The sequence below is a fragment of the Colletotrichum aenigma genome, assembly GCF_013390185.1.
Source record: "Colletotrichum aenigma strain Cg56 chromosome Unknown KSG_Cg56_contig05, whole genome shotgun sequence".
Taxonomy (NCBI): domain Eukaryota; kingdom Fungi; phylum Ascomycota; class Sordariomycetes; order Glomerellales; family Glomerellaceae; genus Colletotrichum; species Colletotrichum aenigma.
In genome coordinates, this window is record NW_023500911.1 from 2,850,270 (window position 1) to 2,874,240 (window position 23,971).

Here is a 23,971-nt window from a genome sequence, read left to right on the forward strand (position 1 = left end):
ATGCATTACGGGCTACTTTATGTCAATGCGGACGTCTTAATTTTTGAATTGATGGCTCACCAGTGAGCTGGTGGCGTTGAATCGTGGTATTTTCCCTTTTGATCTATGCGCAAACTCCCATCCTTCCTATATGTACTCCAATCACCGACCCAGATTCGCTGGCGCTCAGCCCCGATTCAGCGTGTTTCCTGAGCCCTTGGGGTTCGCCTCGACGAATTCATCCCAGGCTCTCGCCTTCATCGTCTCTTCGTCCGCCTTGTCAAAGTCGTCCTCATCCGGCTCTGGCCGGTGCCAGCTCGCGTCACCCCCGCCCTCGATGATACCACCTCTCTCCCGCTCTACCTCCAGGTACTCGTCGATGCTCATCGTCGGCAGGTTGTGACCGGGCCGGAACACGTTGGCGGCCATCTCCTGCCTATTGCCCACGAGGGTGAATGGCTGCAGTGGCTTGCCCTCCTTCGTCAGCAAAGGGCCGCCTGGCTGACCGAACATGCTGTGCAGCCGGCGCGGCGCTTCCAGTCGGTCTGTGAAGCCTTCGGCAGTGCGATCCTCGGCGCGGCGGCGGTTGTCCTCCTCGACAGAAGTCGGAGACGGCATCAGCGGTACCGTGGCCTGCGCCAAAACCTCCAGCTCGCGGTTGATGCCCTCTAGGCCCTGAAACGCCATGTGCGTAGCATACGCGGCGTGCGCGAGGTGCAGGTCCCGCACAATCTCGTCGTCGCCCTCATCGTCCTGGTACCGGGGGTCGCGACGCAGCGTCTCGAGCCGCTGCTTCAGCGCCCGCTCGGCTTTGAAGTTGGCAATCTTGGTGTCGCGGCGCTTCGCGGGGTCGACGCCTCCCAGGGTGGAAAACGCGACGGAGTCGTCCGTGTACCGTGAGTACAGCTTCTTGTTGTCCTCGCTGAGGAGGTCGTAGGAGTCGAGGAGTCCGAGGAAGGTCTCGTAGGACTCGCGGGCGCGCTCGAGATTGACCCGGCGCTCGATGGGGCGGCGGGAGGGAGCCTTCTGGTGCAGGTCGGCGAGATGAGATGTGATCATCAGGTATGGCAGAGATGAGGTCGGAAGATCCTCAAGGAACTCGTTGGGGGAGAAGAGGGCGGCGCGAGAGACGATCTCGAGGCAGGCCTCGTACTCGGCGATTGCGGTGCGCAAGTCATCGTGGTAGGTGGGAGAAGAAGCCTCGTAAGAGTTCTCGAGGGTGTGCCGCTTCCTCTCTGCGGATGCGAAGACTGATTTTAAGGTCTGGGGTTGATCGTCGGCGGACATTCTTGCGATCTAACGATGGCGAGGTCGTCAGGGTGCGTTCGAGCGGCGGTTGGGGGGGGGGGGGAAACACGAAGGCGCACGAGTTAAATATCCCTCGATAGGGGTCTCGGGAGGCGCTGATCCCGTGTAGGCTCCAAGTGGCGACCGAGTCTTATGGTGGCGTGTGACGGTTTGAACTAAGCTGGCTAGTACTCGACAACAGGATCTTGATTGCTTGGGCAGGTGTATCACGAGAATAATAGCGACCAGACGTTTCTCTGGTGGCGACGGCACTCTGTTGGGTGCCCCGCTCCAGGGTCTAGCTTCTTATCTTATCTAATTTCCATACAGGGGAAGGTGGTGGGGTAAGTGCAGGGGTCCGGATGTAACTACCTACATTTTGGCCCTGCATGGAATTGGGATGGACGACTTGAACTCAGCAGACGTGCCACCCGTCAGTGTAGGTAGGTATGTAAGTATCAGTTGATGTTTATTAGAAGAATCAGGCATATTGCTACATGCTCAAGCTTTCGCATGTTCTTCCACTCCTTCCTTTCCTTCTTCATGTCACTACAATATTCGCCAGAATTGCGCAAGCTCAAGACCCCTTTCCCTTATTCGTTGGACGTCTTGCAGGGGTGCTTCAACTTGCAACTTGATCACGATAAATGGACACTGGCTCATCACAAGCAGGATGTTGATAGAATCACCCGGTGGGCAGAGGTAACCTAAGAATTTATGTATTCCTTGAAGCCATTGGACCACAATAGGCTCGTTTTGTTCTAACTAGTTTTGTCCTGTTTGCTCATATGCTGCTTCCCGTAATCCAGAAAAGTATCCTCACATTATATGGCAGGGTACTTCCTGCCTTCTCTTCTTGAAACTCCTGCCTCAACTCGTGAATCCTTTTTATCCCCTCTTCAACCCATACCTGCCTTCCTCTTAAGTGCTGAATGCTCCTTCTCGACGACTTCACCAGCTCGGGACCCTTTGGTCTATTTAAGCTGCTGCCTTTCTTCCAGGTCTCCTTCTCACCTCCTCCTCTTCCACAGCCTTCTACCTTTCACCCTTCCACAAACCACCTCAGTGACCTGAGGCTATACGAGTTCTTCAGAGACTCTGAGGCATAGGTTACCGTGTCTGGGTGAAGCCACATCCACCCTCCTTTGGGGCTTTCTTGACTTTAGCAGTTCCCACAAGTTGTGCCCTCTACCACCTTCGACTTTCAGCACGCTGTATTCTTGAATCAGCAAGAGTACCACCTTCCCATCACGTAGGCGCCTGTGCCTTCCTACACCGACGCAACCTAGGTGAGCACGCATCACTTCGTCAACCCCAAACCTCTTGAGCCTTCCCACTCACCATCTCGCGTATCGTCCAGGACGACATATCTCCGGACATTCTGTTTCACCACAATCGCCAAAATCAGAGACCCTACTCCGAGACACCAACATGCTCGTCAAGAAGGAAGCTCCGGTTGTCCTGACCGACTGCCTTGCAGAAACCCCCGGACCAGCACCTACATCAATTCTTGGAACTCAGAACACAGAGTCAACAAATGTTGATTCTCAAAGCCAACCGTCATCCGCAGTTCTTCATGACGCTAAATCGGAGGTCTTCGGAGACACGGGTGAAGATAACGAAAATCACAATGAGAACAGTGATGAGGAGGAAGATGTGTACCGCGAGTGGCACCAAAACCCCACTCAGTCTCGGACAATCTCCCAGAAGGCAAGAACAGACTTCGCAACTCTGCAGAATTTCACAAGAAATGTCCACTTGGACGACAGCCGTGAGAAGGTTTTGGACGAGTTCTCCGCGGCTGGACTTATTATGAAGGACACCAAGCAGATCATTGGTACTCCTCGTGAGTATCAGATTGAGCTGTTTGAAAGGGCGAAGATGAGGAACATCATCGCAGTCTTAGACACCGGTATGGTTCAAGCCACGGCCACTATCTGTTAGTTGTGTTAACCAGTATCTAGGATCTGGAAAGACGCTTATAGCTGCTTTGCTACTGCAACACGTTCTCCAGAACGAAGTTGAGGACCGTGCAGCAGGCAAGCCCAGGCGCATTGCCTTCTTTCTGGTAAGTGATGCATGTTCATTGCTCATTAGGGCTCAACTAACTCCCAACAAGGTCGACAAAGTGTCGCTTGTGTTCCAGCAACATGCTGTCCTCGAATGCAATCTGGGACATAGCGTGGCCAGATTTTGCGGAGACATGCTCGACTCGATGTGGTCTCACGAATTTTGGGCGCAGCAATTTGAAGAGAACAAGGTTGTGGTCTGCACGGCGGCCATCTTGCAAAAGTGTCTGGCGCACTCGTACATTCGCATGGATCAGATCAACCTCCTCATCTTCGACGAAGCTCATCATACGAAGAAAGACCATCCGTACGCACGTATCATCAAGGACTACTACATCAAAGAGACTGACATGGAAAAGAGGCCAAAAATATTCGGCATGACCGCTTCGCCCGTGGATGCTCAAACCGATGTCAAGATCGCCGCTGCACGCCTCGAGGGTCTTCTACATAGCGAGATCGCCACCATACCGGAGGATTCAACCTCGTTGAAAGCCCACGCGCGCAACATCATGGAAAAAGATGTCTTTTACGGCATGCTACCTATGCCATTTGAGACAGAGTTGTACCGCAAGGTAGCTGGACTTGTCCGCCACAACTGCCACTTCGGCAAGGAACTATTCTTTGCGCGCCAAGCAACATCGTTCCTTGGACCATGGCTGTCCGATCGACTCTGGAAGCTTTTCCTTACTGACACGACGATTTTGCGGTTGACGAACAGAACTGACATGACCTACTACGGCCTCGACATGACTGGCAAGGAGGCGTCAGCCGTGCAAAAACTTCGAGAGATTGTCAAGGATCACGATTTCAGTGAAGTCTTGCCGACACTTGATCACCTTTCAACCAAGGTGCTTCGTCTATGGGAGGAACTTCAAGCGCGTTTCTCCAAGCCCACCGATCACAAGTGCATTGTGTTCGTTGACATGCGCCTGACAGCCCTGCTTTTGACCGACTTGTTCCGCCAAGAGGCCACGAAACTTCCGTTCCTCAACGCCGAGTTTCTGGTAAGTCCTTCTGTGCTATCTATTTACTTTTGAAGCTGACTTTTCCTGGCAGATTGGAAGTCGGCCCGATTCTGGAGCAGCCAACATGTCGTTCAAAGAACAAGTCCTAACCATTTCCAAGTTCAGGCACGGCAAAGTCAACTGCCTGTTTGCAACGCAGGTTGCAGAAGAAGGAATAGATATTCCGGACTGCAGTATCGTCATTCGCTTTGATCTGTACAGGTCTGCAATCCAGTACATTCAGTCGAAAGGCCGCGCACGTAGAGCGGAATCAGAGTACCTCACCTTCATCGAAGGTGGTAACGGAAGACATACCCGAACAGTGGCTCAAGCCCAGTGCGACCAGGTCACGATGCGCAGATTCTGCACAGCTCTGCCAGAAGACAAGAAGATCTCCGGAGTCGACATGACAGCCTTGTTTCTTCACGGTGAAGCACAAAAGAAGACATATGTCATTGCGTCCACCGGTGCAACATTGACGTGGATGTCCAGCCTAGAGGTGCTCTCCAACTTCACCTCTTCATTACGTCAATCTAATGACGAGGTGCTTGCGCCAGAGTACGTGGTTGTAAATGAAGGCCAAAAGTTTCTTGCGGAAGTTCAACTGCCGCCAAGGTCCCCGATTCAAACAATGGCCGGAAATCCTCATTCGACGAAACAAGACGCGCGCTGCTCGGCAGCATTTAAGATGTGCAAGGAACTGATCAAGAAGAAGTACATCGATGACCGTCTGCGTCCGGTGTTCGTCAAGAAGCTTCCCGTCATGCGCAACGCCCGACTTGCGGTCAGTTCGAACAAGAAGGCAGAGTACAGGATGCGCTCGAAGCCAGATATTTGGTCAAGATTGGGCCCCGTCGACGTGGTCTACGTCACGGTGCTGAGGATGGGCAATCCCGAATCCATTGGCCGGGAATCAAGACCCTTGATTCTTGTCACGAGGGAGATGCTTCCTGACCTCCCTCCCATCCCGCTCTTCTTTGGGAATGACCAACAGTCAGATGTCTATCCCGTTTCCTTGCCCACTCCTATCCGGGTGTCTGCAGAAGACTCCGAAGCCCTGAAAGAGTTTACCTTACGCATTTTCAAAGACGTCTTCAGCAAGCAGTTCGAGGCCCCAATTACTGACGTGCCGTACTTTCTTGCCCCTGCCACAGTCTATCACTCGGCAAAGCTTTCTGAAGTCGACGATCCAGCTTCGTTGATTGACTGGGAGCATCTTCGCTCCACGCAAGGCAAGGAATTTTTGGACTGGGACGCAACCACGCCAGATGATTTCTTCAGAGACAAGCTCGTCACCGATCCCTATGCAGGATCTCGCAAGTTATACTTGCGTGGTGTTCGAAAAGATATGAAGCCCTTGGACATGGTTCCCGACGGAGTCCCCGACCCTGGCCACAGATCATGGCGAGACGCCAACGTCGAGAAGAACATTACCGAATACAGCGTCAGTCTCTGGGCGAAAAGCCGCAAGAAGTTCACGTGGCGTCAAGACCAGCCCGTCATCGAAGCCGAAGTTGTCTCGCTGAGACGAAATCTCCTTGACGAATTCATCGAGACCACGACCGAGGAATCCAGAATATGCTATGTCATTTTGCAGCCTCTGAGAGTGTCAACTGTAAGTGCTCTACTATCATAAGGTGTAGGGATTTGACTAACACTCGCAGCTTCCAATTGAGACAGTAGTTCTGGCATTTGCTTTCCCGGCCATTATCCATCGCATGGACTCTGTCATGATCGCTCTCGATGCCTGCAAGCACTTGAATCTCACCATTCGCCCGGACCTGGCACTCGAAGCCATGACGAAAGATTCCGACAACAGCGATGAGCATGACCAGGAAAAGATCAACTTTCAGAGCGGCATGGGCAAGAACTACGAACGGTTGGAGTTTCTTGGTGACTGTTTCTTGAAGATGGCCACGACGATCGCCATCTTCACATCCAAGCCTGACGATGACGAGTTCCAATACCACGTCCAGCGCATGCTCCTCATCTGTAATCAGAATCTTTTCAACAAGGCAGTTGATAGGGGCCTTCAAGAATACGTGCGGTCTCAGAGCTTCGACCGCCGCAGCTGGTACCCCCAGGGGTTGAAATTGATGAGGGGCAAACAGGGTCAGCCTGCGAACAAGCATGCTCTGGCGGACAAGTCTATCGCTGATGTCTGCGAGGCTCTCATCGGCGCCGCGTACCTTTCATACGCAGACTCTGACAACTACGACATGGCCATTCGTGCTGTGACCGCCATGGTCAAGGAGAAGACCCATCGGATGACCTCCTGGGGTGATTACGTCGCTGGGTATCGGCATCCTGAATGGCAGTTCCGAAAGCCAACCCCAATCCAGCGCGACATGGCCCAGCAAGTCGAGGAGTCGATGGGATATAAGTTCAAATCTCCTGCTCTACTCCGGAGTGCTTTCCATCATCCTTCGTATCCCAGGGCATACGAGAGCTTGCCAGACTACCAGCGTTTGGAGTTCTTGGGTGACGCGCTTCTTGACATGGTCTGCGTCGATTTTCTCTTCAACAAATTCCCTAACGCAGACCCGCAGTGGCTCACAGAGCACAAGATGGCCATGGTCAGCAATCAATTCCTCGCCAGTCTGTCTGTGAAGCTTGGCCTTCACAAGCATATCTTGGTGAGTACATCCGCGATGCTGAGCCAAAAGGAAGAGTACGTGTCCTCGCTCAACCTGGCAATGGCAGAGGCGGAATCTGAGGCCGAGTCGGGGATGTTTTCTCAAGACTATTGGATCAACGTCAAGCACTCGCCCAAGTACCTTTCCGACGTGCTGGAGGCTTACGTTGGTGCCGTCTTTGTCGACTCGGGCTACGACTACAACGAGGTCCGCAAGTTCTTTGACAAACACATCCGACCGTTCTTCACTGACATGTCGCTCTACGACTCATTCGCCAAGAAGCATCCCGTTACGAGACTCAGCCACTTGATGGAGAAGGAGTTCAAGTGCACAGAGTACCGAATCATGACGACCGAGGTTGCACCCCCGGCGGGAGAAGGGGCTCGCGTTCTTACCGGCACCAATGTGCTCTGTGGGATCATTATCCATGGAGAGGTTCGATACCACACTACGGCGGAGAGCGGACGATACGCAAAGGTTCGAGGTGCAGAGCGGGCGCTTGCTGAGTTGGATGGCCTGTCTGTTAATGAGTACAAGAAGAAGTTTGCATGCGACTGCAAGGGAACTGAAGGCGAGGAGACCGGGGCGATCAATCATGGCACTGCAGTATAAAGTGCAGGGATGGAGGGGGGGACGTATTTGGCAGGGAATTTCTAGGAAAGGGGAATGGCGAAGTCCAAGTTTGCTCTCGAGGTTCGTGCGTGGTGAGACGGTCTCATCGAGGTAGGCACGAACAAGTAGACACGGAAAGACAGCGGCAGACCTGCAATCTCAATTTTTGACTTTAAAGCACGCGAGATTCTGGGCCTTGCCAGGTGGATCAAATCTGACTTGTGTCCACCCATCAGTTTTGGAACAGTCTCGATTGTTCATATCAAGCAGTCAAGATAGCAGTGAGTGTGGGGGCAAACAGTCAAGCCCAAGTTGATTCGGCTTTGTTGCAAGAATACTAAATGGACAGGCCACGTTCTAGCCAGCCAGTCATCCCCGCCCTCCTTCCTGCCCTATCCATCCCCGTCACTCCAACTCTCTTCTCTCAATCCTCCTCCGCCCTCTCGCCGTCGTCTCTTCGCATTTCATAGCATGCGAGGTGCTATTAAACGTGAAATAAACCAAGTAGAAGAAAAATTTCATCTTTGTATATAAAACAGACCCGTGTTGAAACTCCTAGCTCTTGTCGTAGCTTCCAAGACTTCTTTTTTTCGTTGGGGAAAAAAAAACCTTCATAGTCCGTTGGGGGTATCGTTGAGATTGTATGCATGCTCCTTCCAATTCCGTTCCGCTCTCCCTTCTCCGAGGCTTTTGCGCTGTGATGTGAGGTTTAAACTCATCGCCTGACGAATTCGGTATGAGTGTCTTTTTGTTGAAAAAACACAAGTTGAGCCCCCTTTTTTTCCATCCTTGACCTGTTGAAAACGCCGTTCATGATGCATACTTAAAAAATTTTGTTAAGGGGGTTGAGTAAATTGAACAAGAATCAAAGGTCACCTAAGCGGTGACAGCAGCACCTGTGGTGCCGTTGTGCAGTTCCGTCTCCCCATTCGCCTTGGGTTCAGAAGGGATATCGGTGTATTCCTGGACGGAAAGACCATCCAGCAAGTCGAAAAGGGCAGTCTTCTGGTGGAAGTCGTTGTTGACTGGAGAGCAAAATCAGCTTAATCTAACACATGTTAAAGTCATTCAAACTAACCGATGTTGATCAGGTACCATTCGTTCATGATACGATCGATCAGTGTTCTGCTGGGAGTTCCGGCCTCAAAGCAGCGAGCCCAGTCGGTGCCAAGACGGAAGGCCTCGTCCTTCCATGCCATGAAGCTGATGCCCTCGACGATGGTTGGTTGCACAATCTCCTTGCCTGGGAACACACCCCAGGTGACAGCGTTGGGGCTGTCGCTAGACGCGTTATATGTGAGAGTACCGTTCTTGGTAGTGGCGTAATACGTCATGTCGGGGTTCTTCTCAATGCGAGCGACGATCTCCGGGAACAAGTCGGGGTGAACCAGGAGTTCAAGGTAAGCCTTTTGGTAGACGTAACCGTTCGGCGGACCCCAGCCGTGAACCGGGTGAGATGACTTCACGCCGTCGACTGCAGGCTGCGAGTTGATTGTGAGTAAGCCACGCTTATTGAGGCCAATGAGCTCCTCCCTAATACCGTCGGCTTCGCTGGTCAGAGGAGCCTCACTCCAAGGGAGATTGTCAATTTCGGTTTCGAGGTAGCGGACGAAGATGTTGGCAACGTCTTTGATTGACTTGGGCTCGCCCCACTTCTTGCGGTTCTGCTCATTGGTACCTGTCAGTCCGATGCCATAGGCATCCAGCTCACCGAAGGCAGGCGAGCGAGAGTCACCCCAGCGACCGTTGGGGAACTCGTCCCAGTCCTGCGTGCGCAGCACATAGGACTTATTGCGGCCCTTCCAGAAAATGGGCCGCACGTCCTCCTCCCTACGGCCGAGACCTAGCGACTGCTTCCAGGGGAGAGCGTGCTTCAGAGGGCGTTCAGAAGAGGGCATGTAGTCAAGCTCTTCAAGCACCATTCTCGTGGCCTGTGCAAGGTTCATGGTGTAAAAGTGCAAGTGATGAATACCCGCGGCAATAATCTTCCGGCACATGTCTGCCACGAGGCCTTTACCAATCTCACGTACAGCCACATCGTCGTTCTTGACAGGCTCCAAAGCCGCCATCCAGTCGTCAGGAACCCGGCAGTTCATGTGCTTGGCGCGGCGAAGGAAACTGGCGTAGGTGGCAATCGGCATGATGCCAGGGATGATGGGAATGGTGATGCCGCGTTCGCGCACCTTTCCAACCCATCGGATGAAGTTGTCGGCGTCGTAGAACATCTGGGTGACAATAAAGCTGGCGCCCATGTCGACCTTCTCCTTCAAGTGGTCCAGCAGCTGCTCCTCGTCTTTGTTGTCGTCGCAGCCTTCAGGGTAGCCAGCAACGCCGATGTCGAAATGATCATGGTAGGTGGCCCGGATGTGCTTCACGAGATCCTTTGCGTAGCGGAAACCGTCGTCGGTAGCCTCCCACTTCTCATGTTCTCTTGGGGGGTCGCCACGGAGGGCCAGGATGTTGGTGCAGCCAGCCTTGTAAGCCTTGCGCAGAGCGTCATTGACCTTCTCCAGGCCCATGTCCGTACATGTCAGGTGCATGCAAGTCTCGAGACCGTAGATAGATTGGGCCTGAAGGACCATCTCGCAGGTCAGCTCAGCGATGCGGCCGCCGGCACCCCATGTGATGTCGATGAACTTGGGGCCAAAGTGGTACATGCGCTCCATACGATCGTACAAGTTCTGAACACCCTGGGCGGTCTTCGGGGGGAAGTACTCGAATGAGAAGGAGGGCTCACCCGTCCTCCGGGTCTCGTCGAGCATAGCCTTGATGTGCATGTTGACTGTGGTACTGAAGTGATATGTGAAGGGTGGATCAGAAGCAGAAGAGGAAAATGACGGCCGCCAAAGGGCTCTCTAGGTTCGTGGGGTGCTGCGAAGAGAAGACGTTAGATCCAATTGAATGGCACGCAACACGCGCAGACGACCGACAAGGTGTAGGATGAAATTGAGGCTATTTAGACGTGGTGTGAAGACCAGATGGGAAGGGAGAACATGGGAGGCGGGGTGGAGAGATTGGCTGCAGGGACGGAATGTTCGAGGGGTTAAAAGGCGCGTTGAGAGATGCATGGCAGGAGGGCGAAGCAGCGAGACAGAATCAAGCTAGGGGTGGATGCTTACTAGACAATCTCTTCGGAATAGACGTGTGAATTTCTCTCCTGGCACCGATCCCTGGATCTGCAAGAAGGCACAGTCCAAAACTCCAAGGCAACTCAAAGGATCAGGACGTCTGGCAGAAGGTTTGGAGATGGAGAGAAGTTGGAAAATTTGGGGGAAAGAGTCCCGGAGCCTGGGAGTGAAGCGCAGAGCCAGTGGCACAGCACAACCACCCACCATTTTCCCGCTTGCACCCCCACTACGAGCGGCAGCGGCCACTAACAGCGAAGCGTGGGTAAGGGTGCCGCGAGGTACCTGAGGTAGCAGTAGGTAGGAACGCTGCGTCTCTGTTTGAACCAACCTACCCTAGGCACCTACGTTGCTGAGCTCCGAAGATGGAGGGTCGATGCCCCGCTTTGGCGATTAATTGCAGCGCTGCGAGTACGTAGCGCACCTAAGGTTCCCCTCGGTACGTATCTTACCCCTCCATCATGGATCCCTAGTCGCGTACCTTCCTGCGAGATTTGCGGCAGAAACGCTGGAAACAGGAACTCTGGGCAGGCGGTGACCGCCTCAGCACGCTGCTTCACCGCCAGACCCGGTTGAGGCAGTTGAGGCAGGTCCCTCCGTCCAAGCCTTCCGCCAATGACGCCACGTTCTCTTGCCCCCCCGAAACCTTGGAGTCAGGAAACAGGGACCAGGGCCGCTGTGCACGGAGCGGTCGTCGGCCACCTCCAGCCTCCGGTCAGTGTTTTCTCTCCAACAAACTGGAAGTCTCCAGCTCCAGATACCCGCTTTTCTCTTTTTCTGCCCTCCATTCCCCGTCTCTGTTTCTGTTTCTCCTATCAATGACACATGTTCATGGGTGATGGGGGCGAACGGCTCTTGCAATTGGCTGTTTACAGCGTATGTAACTGCTGTACGCATTCAAGCATTACATCTTACCGTCCGGGGAACGGCGCAGAGACCACTTCAAAATCGACAACACCAGAAGCACGCAATCCTCAGACGGACAGAAACCGGCGCCCTGAGTAGCACAACCTCCACGTTTGTCAAACCAACTATAAAAGTCGCCGCAAAGGTTGTTGGGCAACTCATCCCTGGCTCGTGGGACAATCCCGCGGCTGCAACTGTCAGTCGGTCGCTTGCGTGACGTGTTAAACAAAACGTTGTCACAGACACCATGGGATTTATCTTCATGCTTCTCTCATTAAGGTTGACCATCGGGAGCCCTCTTGATACATCGGCCACCCCAACCTCCGTTCCATGACGGCCGACTTCCCCGAGCCCTCTGCGCTTCCGAATCCGACACGCAAAAAGGGCTTCAGCACCGAAATCCCGCACCCAAGTCCAGGACTCCAGTTCAGCGCACGCCAGCCCAACCTAACCCGGCGTTTCTCGAAACAACCAAAAGACACAGGGAATTTTGGTTTCTCACTCCGAGACACTCTGCCTTTACAAGTTTCGAGTTGCATTCAACCGATCACCCACTCCCACGCTCGCTTCCGATCAAGGCCAATGAGCTCCTCCCGTGCTCCTCTCAACCCGCAACTACATGCACTAGCCCGCCTACCTGCGTGCTGCATGTCGCGCTGCTAACCATTCTCCGGCTACGGCTTCTTGTCCTGGACTGGACGGCTTGCCTTTTCTACTTCATGCGGTGAAGTTGTTGTTGCCTGGCTTCCGTGAAAAAGAAGTGTGGCAACCACTCCAAAGTCAGCCGCGGCAGTATCGCAAGCACCGCGTTTTCCGTCCAACAAGCTAATTAGCGAAGCCGCTGAAAGATCACATGGTTTGAGACAGGTAAACTATTGTAGGTCTATTACACACAAATCGCTCAACTGCCATCAGACACCTCTTCAGCCATACTTCCGGTCTGCAGCTGCAAAGCCGCGGCGCCTCTCAACCGTCGCCACTTATTACTCTGCTCTACAACAGCTCTATCAAAGACAAACCACCACCTCTGGAAAAGTGCCTGGCCGACTTCCCAACTCGTTGCATCGTATGGGTCGGCCCCCCAGACACGCGCTCCCTCACATGAATCCTCCAGGTCGTAAGCAAAGTTCACCAGCCCAAGCGGGCCCCGGGCTGCCGGTGGCCGTGCCGCGTCGGGTAGACTGAACAAGTCAATGATGCGGTCCCGCACCTCCGGCCACGGCAGGAAGTCCATGATCGGATGATGGGGCACAAGAGCTTGCGTTGCCGTTGGTCTCCACGTCTCGGGGAGCAGCTCGGCCGGCGTACCAGCTCCCTGGTTGAACGGCGAGTTGGCCGCAGGGTCCCACATTACCGAGTAGGATCCGAGCCTGGTCGCGATCCGAAGAAGCCCTTTCAGTACCTTGAGGTCACTCATTGGTAGCAGGTAGCTGTCGGGAAAGTCGGGCGAGGTGGGAGGCGAAGACATGGACGACGCCGATCTGCTCATGAGAGATGCTGGGTCGATGGTAGACGCCGAGCTGAACGAAGCTGTCACCGCCACGTCGCCTCCCAGCCCCTGATCCAGCATCGTCGGAGTCATTGTGCCAAACATGAAGTTGCCCGGCATGTCAGTCACATCCGACAGATCGCCGTCCCAGGCCGCAGCCGCGTCCAGACCAAACGCCGCCGCATTAGCGTCCCCTGCACCACCTCTGAGGGGCAGGAAATCGTCTGCAGCCTGAACAATCGGGCTGGCAACGTCTTGGAGACGAGGAGCGGCAGGGCGGTCAGCAACTGTCTCAACCAGTTGGGCTTCTGAGCCGCTCCCTTGCTTCTGCTTCGCGAGACGGGTTTGTCTCTTGCGCTCCCCTGTTCCAGATCAGCCACACGTGCCCAGACGCGCAGGGCAAACGTGCTCATGAGGCGCGCGCACCCAAGAAGAAGAAGCGAGGAACGGTGAGCTTACTGTATCTTCTCTGAGCCAATACGTTGAGGACTCTTTTCCGTTCGGAGGCGTCCTCTTCAATATCTGGTACCTGCAAGGACGGAGGGTCCTTGTGAACCCTCTGCCGGGTCCTGGGCCTGTTGTGTGTCGCGGTGGAGCTAGCCGTGTCTGCCATGGTCTTCTTCACAACGATTGGCCCTTGATGTAGTACTATGTGCGATGCGGCAGTATCGAAACGGCAAGAAAGATCGGATCCTTGCTGTGCTCCTCAATGGCCAATTCCGTATCATTTCGACGGGTTGGACCTCTGACATCGTCTCGGCGGCATGTTATTTAAGCATGTTCGTTAACTGGCTGGAGTATTACACTGTGTCAGAAATGCCGTTATGTTTACTGTGTAGGCATAACGGATAAGGAGTACGCGCAAGAAACGCGCTCCGCCGTGTAGAAACAGGTTCTCGCTAACATTTTCTCAATTCGACGTTCCTCCTCACAGTGTCGGGACATGCCTAGCGTCAGTCAGTAGAAAGAAAGCCTTGCTGCTCTGGGAATATCCAGAGGTCGTCCGATTCAATCCTTCACGATGGAGGGCAACTTTGCATAAGCCTCTTGCCACGGCTTTTCCTTCAATTGATTCAGACGCTGGCCCAAGAAATAACTCCTCGCCGTCCATGATAGCCTTCATAGGCTTTCCGCATCCGGAGGACCCGGCAATCCATCCATGACACATGATTTCATGTACTACGCGGTGTACTGTAGAGAAACTGACGAGTGAGCGCGCATGATGGCGATTGTCTAAGTATCATCTCATCAAGTTTTCCATTGGACATACGAGTTGATACGTTTGACAAGCTCCTCATCACCGCCCTCTATTCCAGTCCACCTTTTTGATAGCTCGTTGAGCCGGCCGTAACTTTTGGTTTTCTCTTTACCCAGTAAACCATCCCCGTATCCCGTGTATCTGTATATGAAATAGTCGTTCAAGTCTTCGTTATTCGCCGCCTCAGTGATGCATCAGAATCGATCAACTAGAAGGGCCCCCACCAAGAGGCGCACCGCCGCCCAAATCCATCCCCATGCTCATCTCAAGACTTGCTAGGTCCGTCGCGCTGAAATCCAGATTTATCTCCTTCAGGATGTTGTTCATTTCCGCGTCGGAGATGGTCAAGTCCATGCCAGAGGGTAAGGCAGCGGTGGAGGACGAGGCCGATAGCTGCGGCTGCTGCTGTTGTTGCTCAGACTGTTTCGTCGACACCCAGCCCTTGAACTTGTCCAACAAGACCTGGTCATCGGCCGCCGTCGTAGGCTGCTTAAGGATAAGCCTGGCCTGCGCGCGGAGGGCGTCGTCGCTGGGGAAAGTGCCCGTGATAGCGAACTCCGTCTCAACGAAGCGGACGAGACCGTCTTCCAGCTCGCGGGCGCAGAAAATGGTCGCCGGCTTCGCGTAGCGGGTCTTGAACGTCTCGAGATATTTGTTGAGGATGGCCGAGTCCGTGTCGAACATGCGCGCGTCCTGAATGGGGACGTTGGCCGACTTGTCGGCGAAGGGGGCCATGTTGCCCTTGGGGAAGGCATACGGAGGCGCGAAGCCGGTGCCGCCCTGTGACAGGGACCAGGAGTCGCCAGGAGGGAGACCTGGACCGGGGTCCTTTGTGATGCCGGCGTCACGCTTGAAGCGTTGCAACCATTCTGCGTTGTCGGCTGCGGTTTGGTTCCATGGGTCGTCACTGGATTGTGGTCAGCATCAAATGTTCAGGAGACTGTGTGAAAATACTTACTCGTCGTATAGAATCCAACGAGCTTGGTGTTGAATCTCCGCGTCGGTGGGGACGTGGGAGCTCGGGTTGTTTGGGGACATGGTGGCTGCAACCCAACGACCGAGTTCTCGGGCAAGACGTCGGTAGCAGTTTGCGTCGTTCAAGAAGAAGGGACCGGTCTTAACATAGGAGGAATTGTTGGAGTTGGAGCCAGCGTAACTTCCTATGGCTGGGCCCGCCATTTGCGGGCAGATGAGGCTGGAAGCAGCGTTGCCGGTGGAAATATGGGATGGCGATGTCTCCGAGACGGAGAGCTGAATTCCTCCTACAGCCAACTGGGCCTCCGGAGAGGTAGTCCAGCTCGAGCCAGAGGCAGAGGGACTGAACTGATGGCGCTGTTTGAAAGCAGCCAACCACTCCAGGTTATCGGCAGCAGTCTGGTTCCAGCCGTCGTCGAACTCGTAGATAATGATACGAGCTTGTCGTTGCAAGTCGGCATCGTCCGGTTCGATTCCCTGCGCCCTCTGAGAGTTCATGTAGTCCGCCAACGAGCGCTCCAGTCTGCTATAGTTGTGGATGGTCGAGTCGACTTTGGTCAAATCTGTCGACCGTTCGTTCGCGTTCACAATGTCTTCGGTTCGGGGGAGGTGTGCGCGCTGTCGAAAGTTGGCCAGCCAGTCGGTCGAGGTGTAGATCATCTTAACGAGCCAGTTGGCGATGAAATCGGAGGGAGTGGTCGAAACTTCCTCGATGCGTCCTACAATCTTACAAGCCTCTTCCTGGAGCTCTTCGTCCATGGCGGTCAGGCCCAACAGACGCCTCGCTCTGACGAATTCGTGAAGCTGATTTTCGAGCGGGCAGACCTCAAACAAGTTGTCCTTGCCGTTAATTTTCAGGGTGGACAGTCTGTTTTCAATCTGCGAACGCATCGGACCGAATTTGGCTTGTCGCATGATTTCCTCCGTCGACATGATCAGATCACGCAGCCATGAGAAGGGGTAGGAAATCTCTCGGATGGACAAGACTTCAGACGCGAAAATAATACGACACGCCTCTAGTTGCATCTCCTCGTCGCTGGGCATGCGGCCGGTCTTGTCGAAGTGGTTCTGCATGAAGTACGCCAACTCAATCTTGATGAGCTCATAAGCGCTCCTGGGGCTCTCTGCCGGTGCACCGCTGGCCTTGTACGGGTAGGGAGTGTTTCGTTCATTGTCAATGAGATCTATTTACCAGTTAGACGTCGGAAGCTGGTCTACGGGATATCTGAGGGGTCTCATACATGGCGGGATGGAGTTCTCGATCATTGAGAGCACCGGTGCTTCAAAACCCCAGTCACCCTTCCAGTCCGCCATGGTATTACCAGTCTTGAAATGCTCTGCCAGATGTTCAACACGAGAAGTCCAATTCGGGAGTACAACTCCGCAGAAACCGCAACGCGACCGAATCTCTGGCGTGGCAACCTTCCATGCCTTCATAGACCAATCCACAAACTTTACGTTGTGAACTAGGCGCAGATGCTGGTTGAGATGATCCTTCCGGTAGAAGGTGCGCTCTTCAAGAGTTCTTTCCTGGCATGCCGTGTGGTTGTGTGATTCGACGTGGGCACTGTCGGGATTGGCTTCGCCGCAGAAGACGCACGACAGCTGGTTCGTCTGCGGGTTGAGAGCCACAGGTCCGTCAGGGGCACATACCCATCTCTCCAATGACAAGTGGAGAGACTTTTCGTGCCGTTGCCAGTCGTGCTTTGTTCTGAACGTCTCGGTACAGAATGTACACTGGAAAGTCTTGAGAGGGGTGGCCAGGGACGTCTTCTCGTCGGAGGGCTTCCCACCAGCGCGCCTCCTGCGACGCCTGCGGCCGCGGTTGAAGGACCCAAACGAACCAAAAGATCCGCGGGAGGCATGCGAATAGGCAGAGGCAAAAGAGCCGCCCGACGAGTGTGAAGTGCCGACACTGCTCGCCGAGGAAGCATTGCACTGGGACCTACCCGACCCATCATCCGTGGAATTGAAGCTGTAAGGGCTGTTGAGGCCTAAGGATAGTCAGTACACGCAAAGGCCGAGATGTATGGTGGGTATGTATGTACCTGATGAAGAGGCCCCCGAGCTGGAAGCAACGGCGCGGGCGATAGCTGTGACGGTGGCAGGTTCGTTTTCGGGCGGAGAGTCCACCCAACGCTCCAGCGGGTTCATGCGGCTCGTTCTGCCATCCGGAGCGGGAGTGCCCCGTCTCTGTGGAATGTCGATGGGACCGGTCCAGCTGCTGCGGACGTGAGGTGATGTGGAGCGAGGTGCCTGTGTCTTGCCCCGACGCCGGGCGTTGGCAAGCCAGTTGGTGATCTGGGTCTTGTTGAGACCGGTCTGACGTTGGAGCATCTCTTTCTCTTCATCACTGGGGTAAGGATGACGAGTGTGCGTAGAGAGCCAGTTTTTTAGAATCCGTACCGATTCCCTCGAGAAACGGGCGCCAATTTTGGCTGGAGTTGCCGACTTGTTAGGTACCGGCATGGCAGGTTCCTCTGAAGAGGTGCCCAGGCTCTTGAGTAAGTCTGGCGTCGATGAGCCCGGGATGCTAACAGGCATGGCACCATCCTCCTGAGGGATGGCACTGGGATGGTCTCCCATGGTGGGCCAGGGGTTCTTGGGAAGATTGTCCATTTGGAACAAGTCAGGCTGGGTAGCAAAGCTGCACTCGTTTCGCAGAGCGACACAGGAAGTGCAGTAGTTTTTGTAGCGACCCTCTCGAATCTTTTTGCACTGGTAGCCTCCGAGGGTGCAGTTATCGCAGGGAAAGTCCGGGGCGACCCACCAATCTTCAAGCTGGTCACACTGTTCCTTATCGAAGGTACAGTTGGTGTTGAAAGATTGGCCCATGGCGCTGGTCAGTTGTGCGTCCAGAGGGCTGAGGGTGTTGTTGTCCGAAGGCAGGGCACCCGGCGCATTCTCTGCCGAGAAGTGCTGAAGAGCGAAGAAGCCAAAGTCGTCGTCATCCACGTTCTCCAATACGAGATCCAGGTTGGGATCGGTGGGCGAGACGTCCTGGGAGGGCATGTTGAATATGTCGCCCACCTCTGCGGCGGCCGCCTCCCAGTTGACGAACTCGTCAATGTCCTCGTGGATGGTTGTCATGATTAGGGAGCGCCCTTAATGAAGGGCGCGGTTGGTCGATCTGGATGACCTGCGGAAGGGCGTCGGTGTCATGGAGCGGCTCCTGCAGATGTAAGTCGGCAGGGCGTCACAACCAAGAGCGTTGTCAATTGTCAAATGTCAACTGCCACAGAGCAAACGAAGCCCCGCCCAATTGTAAGACTGCCGGAGCAGACAAGATGATGGAATCGGAAGGCTAGTCCGGGTCTGGCGGCGTCTTGACAAATAGAGTACAGGAGGAGGGGTCGGAGGCAAAGGAGGAATTGGTATAAAGATGAAGGATACAAAAAGAAGGAGGAAAACTGGTTCCTGGCATCGAAATCTTTTATTCAAAGCCTCGCGCAGTTTCGCAGCAAAGACGAGGTCAAGCCAGCTGGACTTCCCGCGTCGATGGGTGTTCCCAAGTGGGAGTCACCAATGGCTGGGTTGGCTCGCCAGACCGGACCGGGGTCTGTATGGGTCGCGTGTGCATCAACTTGTCAAGAGTGCGCCCTTCGCTCGACAAGTCTACACCCTTTGGACGTGGACGCCCCCACCTTTACGTCTGCGCCGGGGGTGGTGGGTGCCTGTGCCGCTTGGACTTTTAGGTGCTAAGGTACCTTAATGGAAGTAGCAGCCTCCTCCAGTGTCCCTCCCTCCGTGCCTCCGTGCCTCCTTCACATCAGGTCCAGTTTGCGGAGGGAAGGAACTGCGGAGTCGACATCGGAGTCGTGGTTGGTGTAGGTAAGGTAGGTAGGTAGGTAGGTAGGTAGGTAGCTGCAGATAGCCAACCTCGACGTCGGCCGACTCGTACAGGCCTTTCTTTCATGGGCTGCAACTGAGTTGAAAATCAAGCGAATCCCAGCAGTGCCTCTTGTGGATGTACGCAGTACACACACTTGGACCATCATAAGCGCTTTGGGACTTTGGTGGTCATTCCTGCGCCTACCATAGTAGAGGTAGTCCGGCTCAAATCCCAGGGTCCTTTCTAGAAGTCTCAAGTCATTTCTAGGTTGGCAGCCAGCGCTGCACAGGACGAACTCAACATGCCAATGCAGCACAGAGGCTGCAGCTCGGTGGTCTGCCTCGCTACCTGGTTGGCGTGTCCAATGTAGGTAGGCTGCAACGCAGCCTGCCGTACCCTTGCTCATTCTGCTCGTTGATGGTTGATGGGCGCTCGAAATGCCCGTCTGACGGTGAGGCCGTCAGCACAATGACGGTTGAGCCAGGTCCTATGGCCAACCCTCGGTGTGCCGTTACCGAGCCTGGATCGCTGCTGAGCGTCTTGGAGCCTTTGACCTGTGTAACGTGCATTATTAATAATTGACCCGCCTTCTGCAGCCATCCTCCCAGGACTAATTGTCTGTTGGAGGAAACACGCGCGAAGCTTTTCTTCGGGGCGGCATCCGGTTCCCTACCCGCGCACCGCAACCACTGTCGAAAGGACGGCTTCGGCTTCGGGATAGAAGCACATGAAGATGGTCATTCCTTCCCTTCCCTCCCATGCGAGTCAAGGTTGGGGCCGAGGACTTGTGGCGCCATGTCGCGAAGACACAATTTTGTGTTCCTGGCGGAAAGACAACCGCCATTGCCGCCTTTCTCCATACCAACATGGCCTGGCCTGATTCAGCGAACATTAGCCGGCATCGCGAACCATCCAAGTGCCCTGGAGAAGCGAAGATGACTCCTTCATCCCCATCGAGGCTTGAACCCGGTTCGGGTTGCGAGCTACGGTCCGCTCCGTACTCGTCTCGCCGCAGAGCCCCGCGACACACGCTGCCGTTTCTCCGCGCTCATCTGGGGGAGGCATGAATGACCATATTATGCCGACAACCGCATCCCGTCCCGCCGCTGACCGCCGTCTTAATGAAACCAGGTCATCTTCGGGCCCTGTCTCGGCCTGCGCTAACGTCGGATCACCCACTCGGGGGACCCCACCGCCGTGCCACAAGCCTGAACAAAGCCCTTTTTGTCCTTGGCCTTTTCGCCGACTCTCAGCGAGGTCGGAGAGCCGTTGGCATCTGGTTGGCCCAGGTCTAACTTCACAAAGGCATTCAGCCGACAGTAATGGCTTGCGTCGCTCAGCCTCGGTTTGAAGTGGATAACCTCGAAACGCTGCGTCTGACCGGCCGCGGAGACGACGGTGCGAATTCCATGTTGCGCGGAATACAGAGCGACCTTGACTACATTTCATCTTGCTAGCCAGCATGCCAACGGCTTGTAAGCTGAGTGGCTGGCTGACGACCTGCCCATACTAAAAGAAGGACATCGACGAAGCAATTGGATCATGGTGGAAGGTGTTGCCGTCCCCAACCGTTCTCTGTGCAGAACACTCTTTGGCATCTCCTGGCGCAGTTTCCTTACGACATCTCTGTCAACATCTCCGTCACATGCAAGCTCCAGAGAGGCCCCGGCCACGAACGACTGGAAGCGCACGACGCATAGCTGTGTTCGCTGACTGCTGGGGAAGTCTATGCTGTGTGGCTCACGCCTGCATACTCAACGAGCAAACGAGTTGGCTGGCGGTGATTCACTTACACAGACGGGCCATTCGAAGTCAAACCTGATTGGACTGAATATCGTATGCCGCAAGAGGTGATGACGGACCGTTGCCGTTTACGTCGCTCTCGGAATCTCTTTTATTCTTCTGGTGGCACCGGTGTTATTGGCTGTCCTCGGCTTCATTCTGATCTCTGGCGCCCATTGGATGTCCTAGTCCTTTCCGCCGCTACGTCTGTCGTTGTCGTTTTCATCGGCATCATACCTCTGAGCTATTCCCGGACATTCAAAAGACAACGCCTGGCGCGGCATTCAAGGATTCACCATGGCGGCAGTCGTACGCTTTGGTTGTTCAATCCTTTTCATCATTAGCTTTTGTGGCGTGTCGTCTGTCTCCCACCGCCGGTTGAGTGTCTCGCCACCAATTGATAGTACACATGAAAATCGCAATGACAAGGAGGTATAGAATAAGAAGCCCCCGCGCGCTGACCGACCCCGAACGATACCCTAACCCCGGACGCAACCTGCTTCCCCGCCTCCTATCACGAGTTCAGGATGGCGGCGTGGCACTCAGTGCCGATGTTTGGCGTCTCGAGCGCCGTCCGGTTTTGAGGGCCCGGCTTGAGGTAGCAGTTGCCAGGCGCTTTGCCCTCCACGGCGCCTGATCTCGTCGTCCACAGAGGAATGAAGCTGACCCCTGCGCACGTCGCGTTGCCGTTGAAGCCGGCCTCGGATGAGCTAAAGGAAGCGCAGGCGTCCATGCAGTTGTTGAAGTTGGCGGTGAAGAGCGACATCAACGGGGCGTTAGGGGCGTTGGAGTTGCAGAACATGGTGAAAGTCACCTTATTGAAGACTGCCATGCCTGTCAAAGGAGGGTCCTGCGAAACGTGATCTCGGAATTGAACTTACAGTCCGTGGTGTACGTCTGTCCCGTCGTCGTCTCGTCCTTGTTGGAGCAATTGTTGGAGATGGAAGCGAACCCAGTAGCCGTCGCCGAAGAGCTCGCCGCCGTCACCGTAACCGTCGTAGATCGCTGTGTGCTAGCCGAAGCCTCGAGGGCCGCGAGCTTATCGAGTGCATCGTTCGCCCGGTTCGCCTCCACGCCTGTTCCTGCTGCCAGACCGATGACGGCCGCGGCCAACACTGCGATGATGATGGAGAGGATGAAGACGAGGAACGTGCAGCCGCAGACGGTTTTCCTGCTCTTCTGCGGTGCGACAGACTCTCCAGGTGCATGATACGTCGAACGATGGTCCGCGGTGCCGCCATATACTGACGGATCAACTGCCGTCGACGCGTAGGCTCCTCCATATGTCGAGTCCTCTCTCTTTATCGGCGTGACAACTTGCGGTTGGGGCGAGGTGGGATAGGACTGAGCAGGAGGATGGTACACCTCGGGATATGCTTGATGAGGTGCCACTTCGGGGCCTTCGTCATAATGCTGAGGAGTCGACATCTTAGTACGGACAGTCCACACGTCTTGGCTGAGGGTTGAAGACTTGAGGAAACCAGAAGGCAGGAGAAGGAAGCCAAAGGACAGAAGGAGATCGGCGACTCACCACTGGGGCCATTTTTATGTACTCCGCTCTACTCATATAGCCCGCTCAAAATACAGAGAGCAATACAAGAAAGGCGAGGCGGTGCTTGTTGGCTGAAAGGATTGGCAAGTTGTGGGACGGGAGACATGAAGCTAGACCTACGAGAAGAACCGAAGGAGCGGCGGATGGGAAGACATTAAAGCCCAAGCTGCAGTAAAATCTGACAACTTGCTGCCCTCCCTCACCCCCGGCGGTGTTACCCATCCTTTGGGCTGATGGTCAACTTAGCATGTGGACAGCAAGGAGAGACAGTCGCTACGCCTAGCTTGCTACACTAGTCGAGGGGGGCAGTCCAGAGCGGGATCCAATCCATGATCGCCATCCATACACACACTCGGCGGGCGAAGTATTGCAGGGGGGCTGCGGGAACGGGGGCCGAGACCAGCAGCAGCATCCATATCACCTTGCAGGCGTAGGCAGGTTTGATATGCCGGCTGCCTGGCTGGCTCTTTACCAATGTTGTCTTAGACGAGCTGAGCCGGGGTTGGACAGGGTGAGAAAAAAAGCTTGGTTAAGATGAACGGGCTGATCGTGCACGGCATGGTTTGTAAGGCCGGAGCTAAACATCCTTCTAATTTACGGTAGTACGGATATCGTCCGTGGTGAGATTTTGAATGGTAGAAGCCTGGGACGCGCTTCGTTAACGACTTAGCCGCGAAGTAGGCAAATACGTGAGCGAGTCGTCCCAAACCAGCCACGAAAGCTTGTCATGGTTGTGCAATATGCCACTGCCAGCGAGTGCATGTCTTGGCTGTTCAACGTGACCGTGATCGACCCTCCAGCTTCATGACGGAAATTGGTTTTGTTGCAGACTATCCACCGGCGATGCCTTGTCCTACGAGGCCACACCGGAGACAGACCCCCTGGACCAACCGTTGTGACGGGAAATGGCCAATGAAAAAGGGTCATAGTAGAATCTCCATCCAGAAAAGATGAGCATCACGACATCGCGTTGCTGGGCTGTCTAGCGCTGACCGGCTGCGGAAGGGGACCCATGTGCTAGGTATTCGTAGTGTACGATTCCGAAGTTGAGGACGGGTTGTGGGCCCCTACCTTTGGCTCAGAGTCGTAGCAGTTGCGTGCCTATTGCAACCCTACCTAGTACCTATCTTTTCTGTCAGCCAGGTTCTTGGGGCGACAGTCTTTCTTTTTGACATTCCGTGGCCGCGGTGTTCAGGTGTACTGAGGAAGAGTCCAAGATTAGACATGGGACGAAGGGAGAGGCGCCGTCTGCCTTGAGTGATTATGTTTGTTTCTGGCGCCGTTGTGGCGCACCCGCTATCGTTTTATCACCAGCTTAAGCCCTTCCCGCTGCAAGTTGTGGTGCACCAAGTGCCACGCTTCCGGCCCTACGATGTCTCGAGAACGCCCTGCCATGGAGGAGGGCTGGTCGTGAAAATACCTTCTTCCTCCTCCCCTCGCTTCGTCCCGCCGGCAGAAGGCACAG

At 54.7% G+C, this 23,971-nt stretch overlaps 6 protein-coding genes across 6 annotated transcripts; 1 reads left to right on the forward strand and 5 right to left on the reverse strand.

Annotated features, from left to right (window-relative positions):
- Positions 1-165: 165 nt before the first annotated feature.
- On the reverse strand, positions 166-1,266 carry CGCA056_v008439 (Uncharacterized protein; the record flags this gene model as incomplete). Its single annotated transcript, XM_037323686.1, has 1 exon — positions 166-1,266. One exon carries the CDS (start codon positions 1,264-1,266, stop codon positions 166-168), a length of 1,101 nt encoding a protein of 366 aa, XP_037178436.1.
- Positions 1,267-2,697: 1,431 nt separating this feature from the next.
- Positions 2,698-7,587, forward strand: DCL1 (Dicer-like protein 1; the record flags this gene model as incomplete). The annotated part of the gene is made up of 5 exons (XM_037323687.1): positions 2,698-3,178; positions 3,231-3,334; positions 3,386-4,339; positions 4,392-5,954; positions 6,004-7,587. 5 exons carry the CDS (start codon positions 2,698-2,700, stop codon positions 7,585-7,587), a joined length of 4,686 nt encoding a protein of 1,561 aa, XP_037177634.1.
- Positions 7,588-8,463: 876 nt separating this feature from the next.
- On the reverse strand, positions 8,464-10,364 carry met9 (Methylenetetrahydrofolate reductase 1; the record flags this gene model as incomplete). The annotated part of the gene is made up of 2 exons (XM_037323688.1): positions 8,464-8,612; positions 8,666-10,364. The coding sequence occupies 2 exons, from the start codon at positions 10,362-10,364 to the stop codon at positions 8,464-8,466; spliced, it is 1,848 nt and encodes a 615-aa protein (XP_037177631.1).
- A 37-nt stretch (positions 10,365-10,401) lies between these two features.
- Positions 10,402-10,922, reverse strand: CGCA056_v008442 (uncharacterized protein; the record flags this gene model as incomplete). Its single annotated transcript, XM_037323689.1, has 2 exons — positions 10,402-10,458; positions 10,707-10,922. 2 exons carry the CDS (start codon positions 10,920-10,922, stop codon positions 10,402-10,404), a joined length of 273 nt encoding a protein of 90 aa, XP_037177630.1.
- A 3,647-nt stretch (positions 10,923-14,569) lies between these two features.
- Positions 14,570-18,430, reverse strand: hbx4-2 (Homeobox protein 4; the record flags this gene model as incomplete). The annotated part of the gene is made up of 4 exons (XM_037323690.1): positions 14,570-15,272; positions 15,324-16,524; positions 16,582-17,334; positions 17,389-18,430. The coding sequence occupies 4 exons, from the start codon at positions 18,428-18,430 to the stop codon at positions 14,570-14,572; spliced, it is 3,699 nt and encodes a 1,232-aa protein (XP_037177629.1).
- A 3,038-nt stretch (positions 18,431-21,468) lies between these two features.
- Positions 21,469-22,382, reverse strand: CGCA056_v008444 (uncharacterized protein; the record flags this gene model as incomplete). Its single annotated transcript, XM_037323691.1, has 2 exons — positions 21,469-21,779; positions 21,836-22,382. 2 exons carry the CDS (start codon positions 22,380-22,382, stop codon positions 21,469-21,471), a joined length of 858 nt encoding a protein of 285 aa, XP_037178497.1.
- Between the last annotated feature and the right edge of the window lie 1,589 nt (positions 22,383-23,971).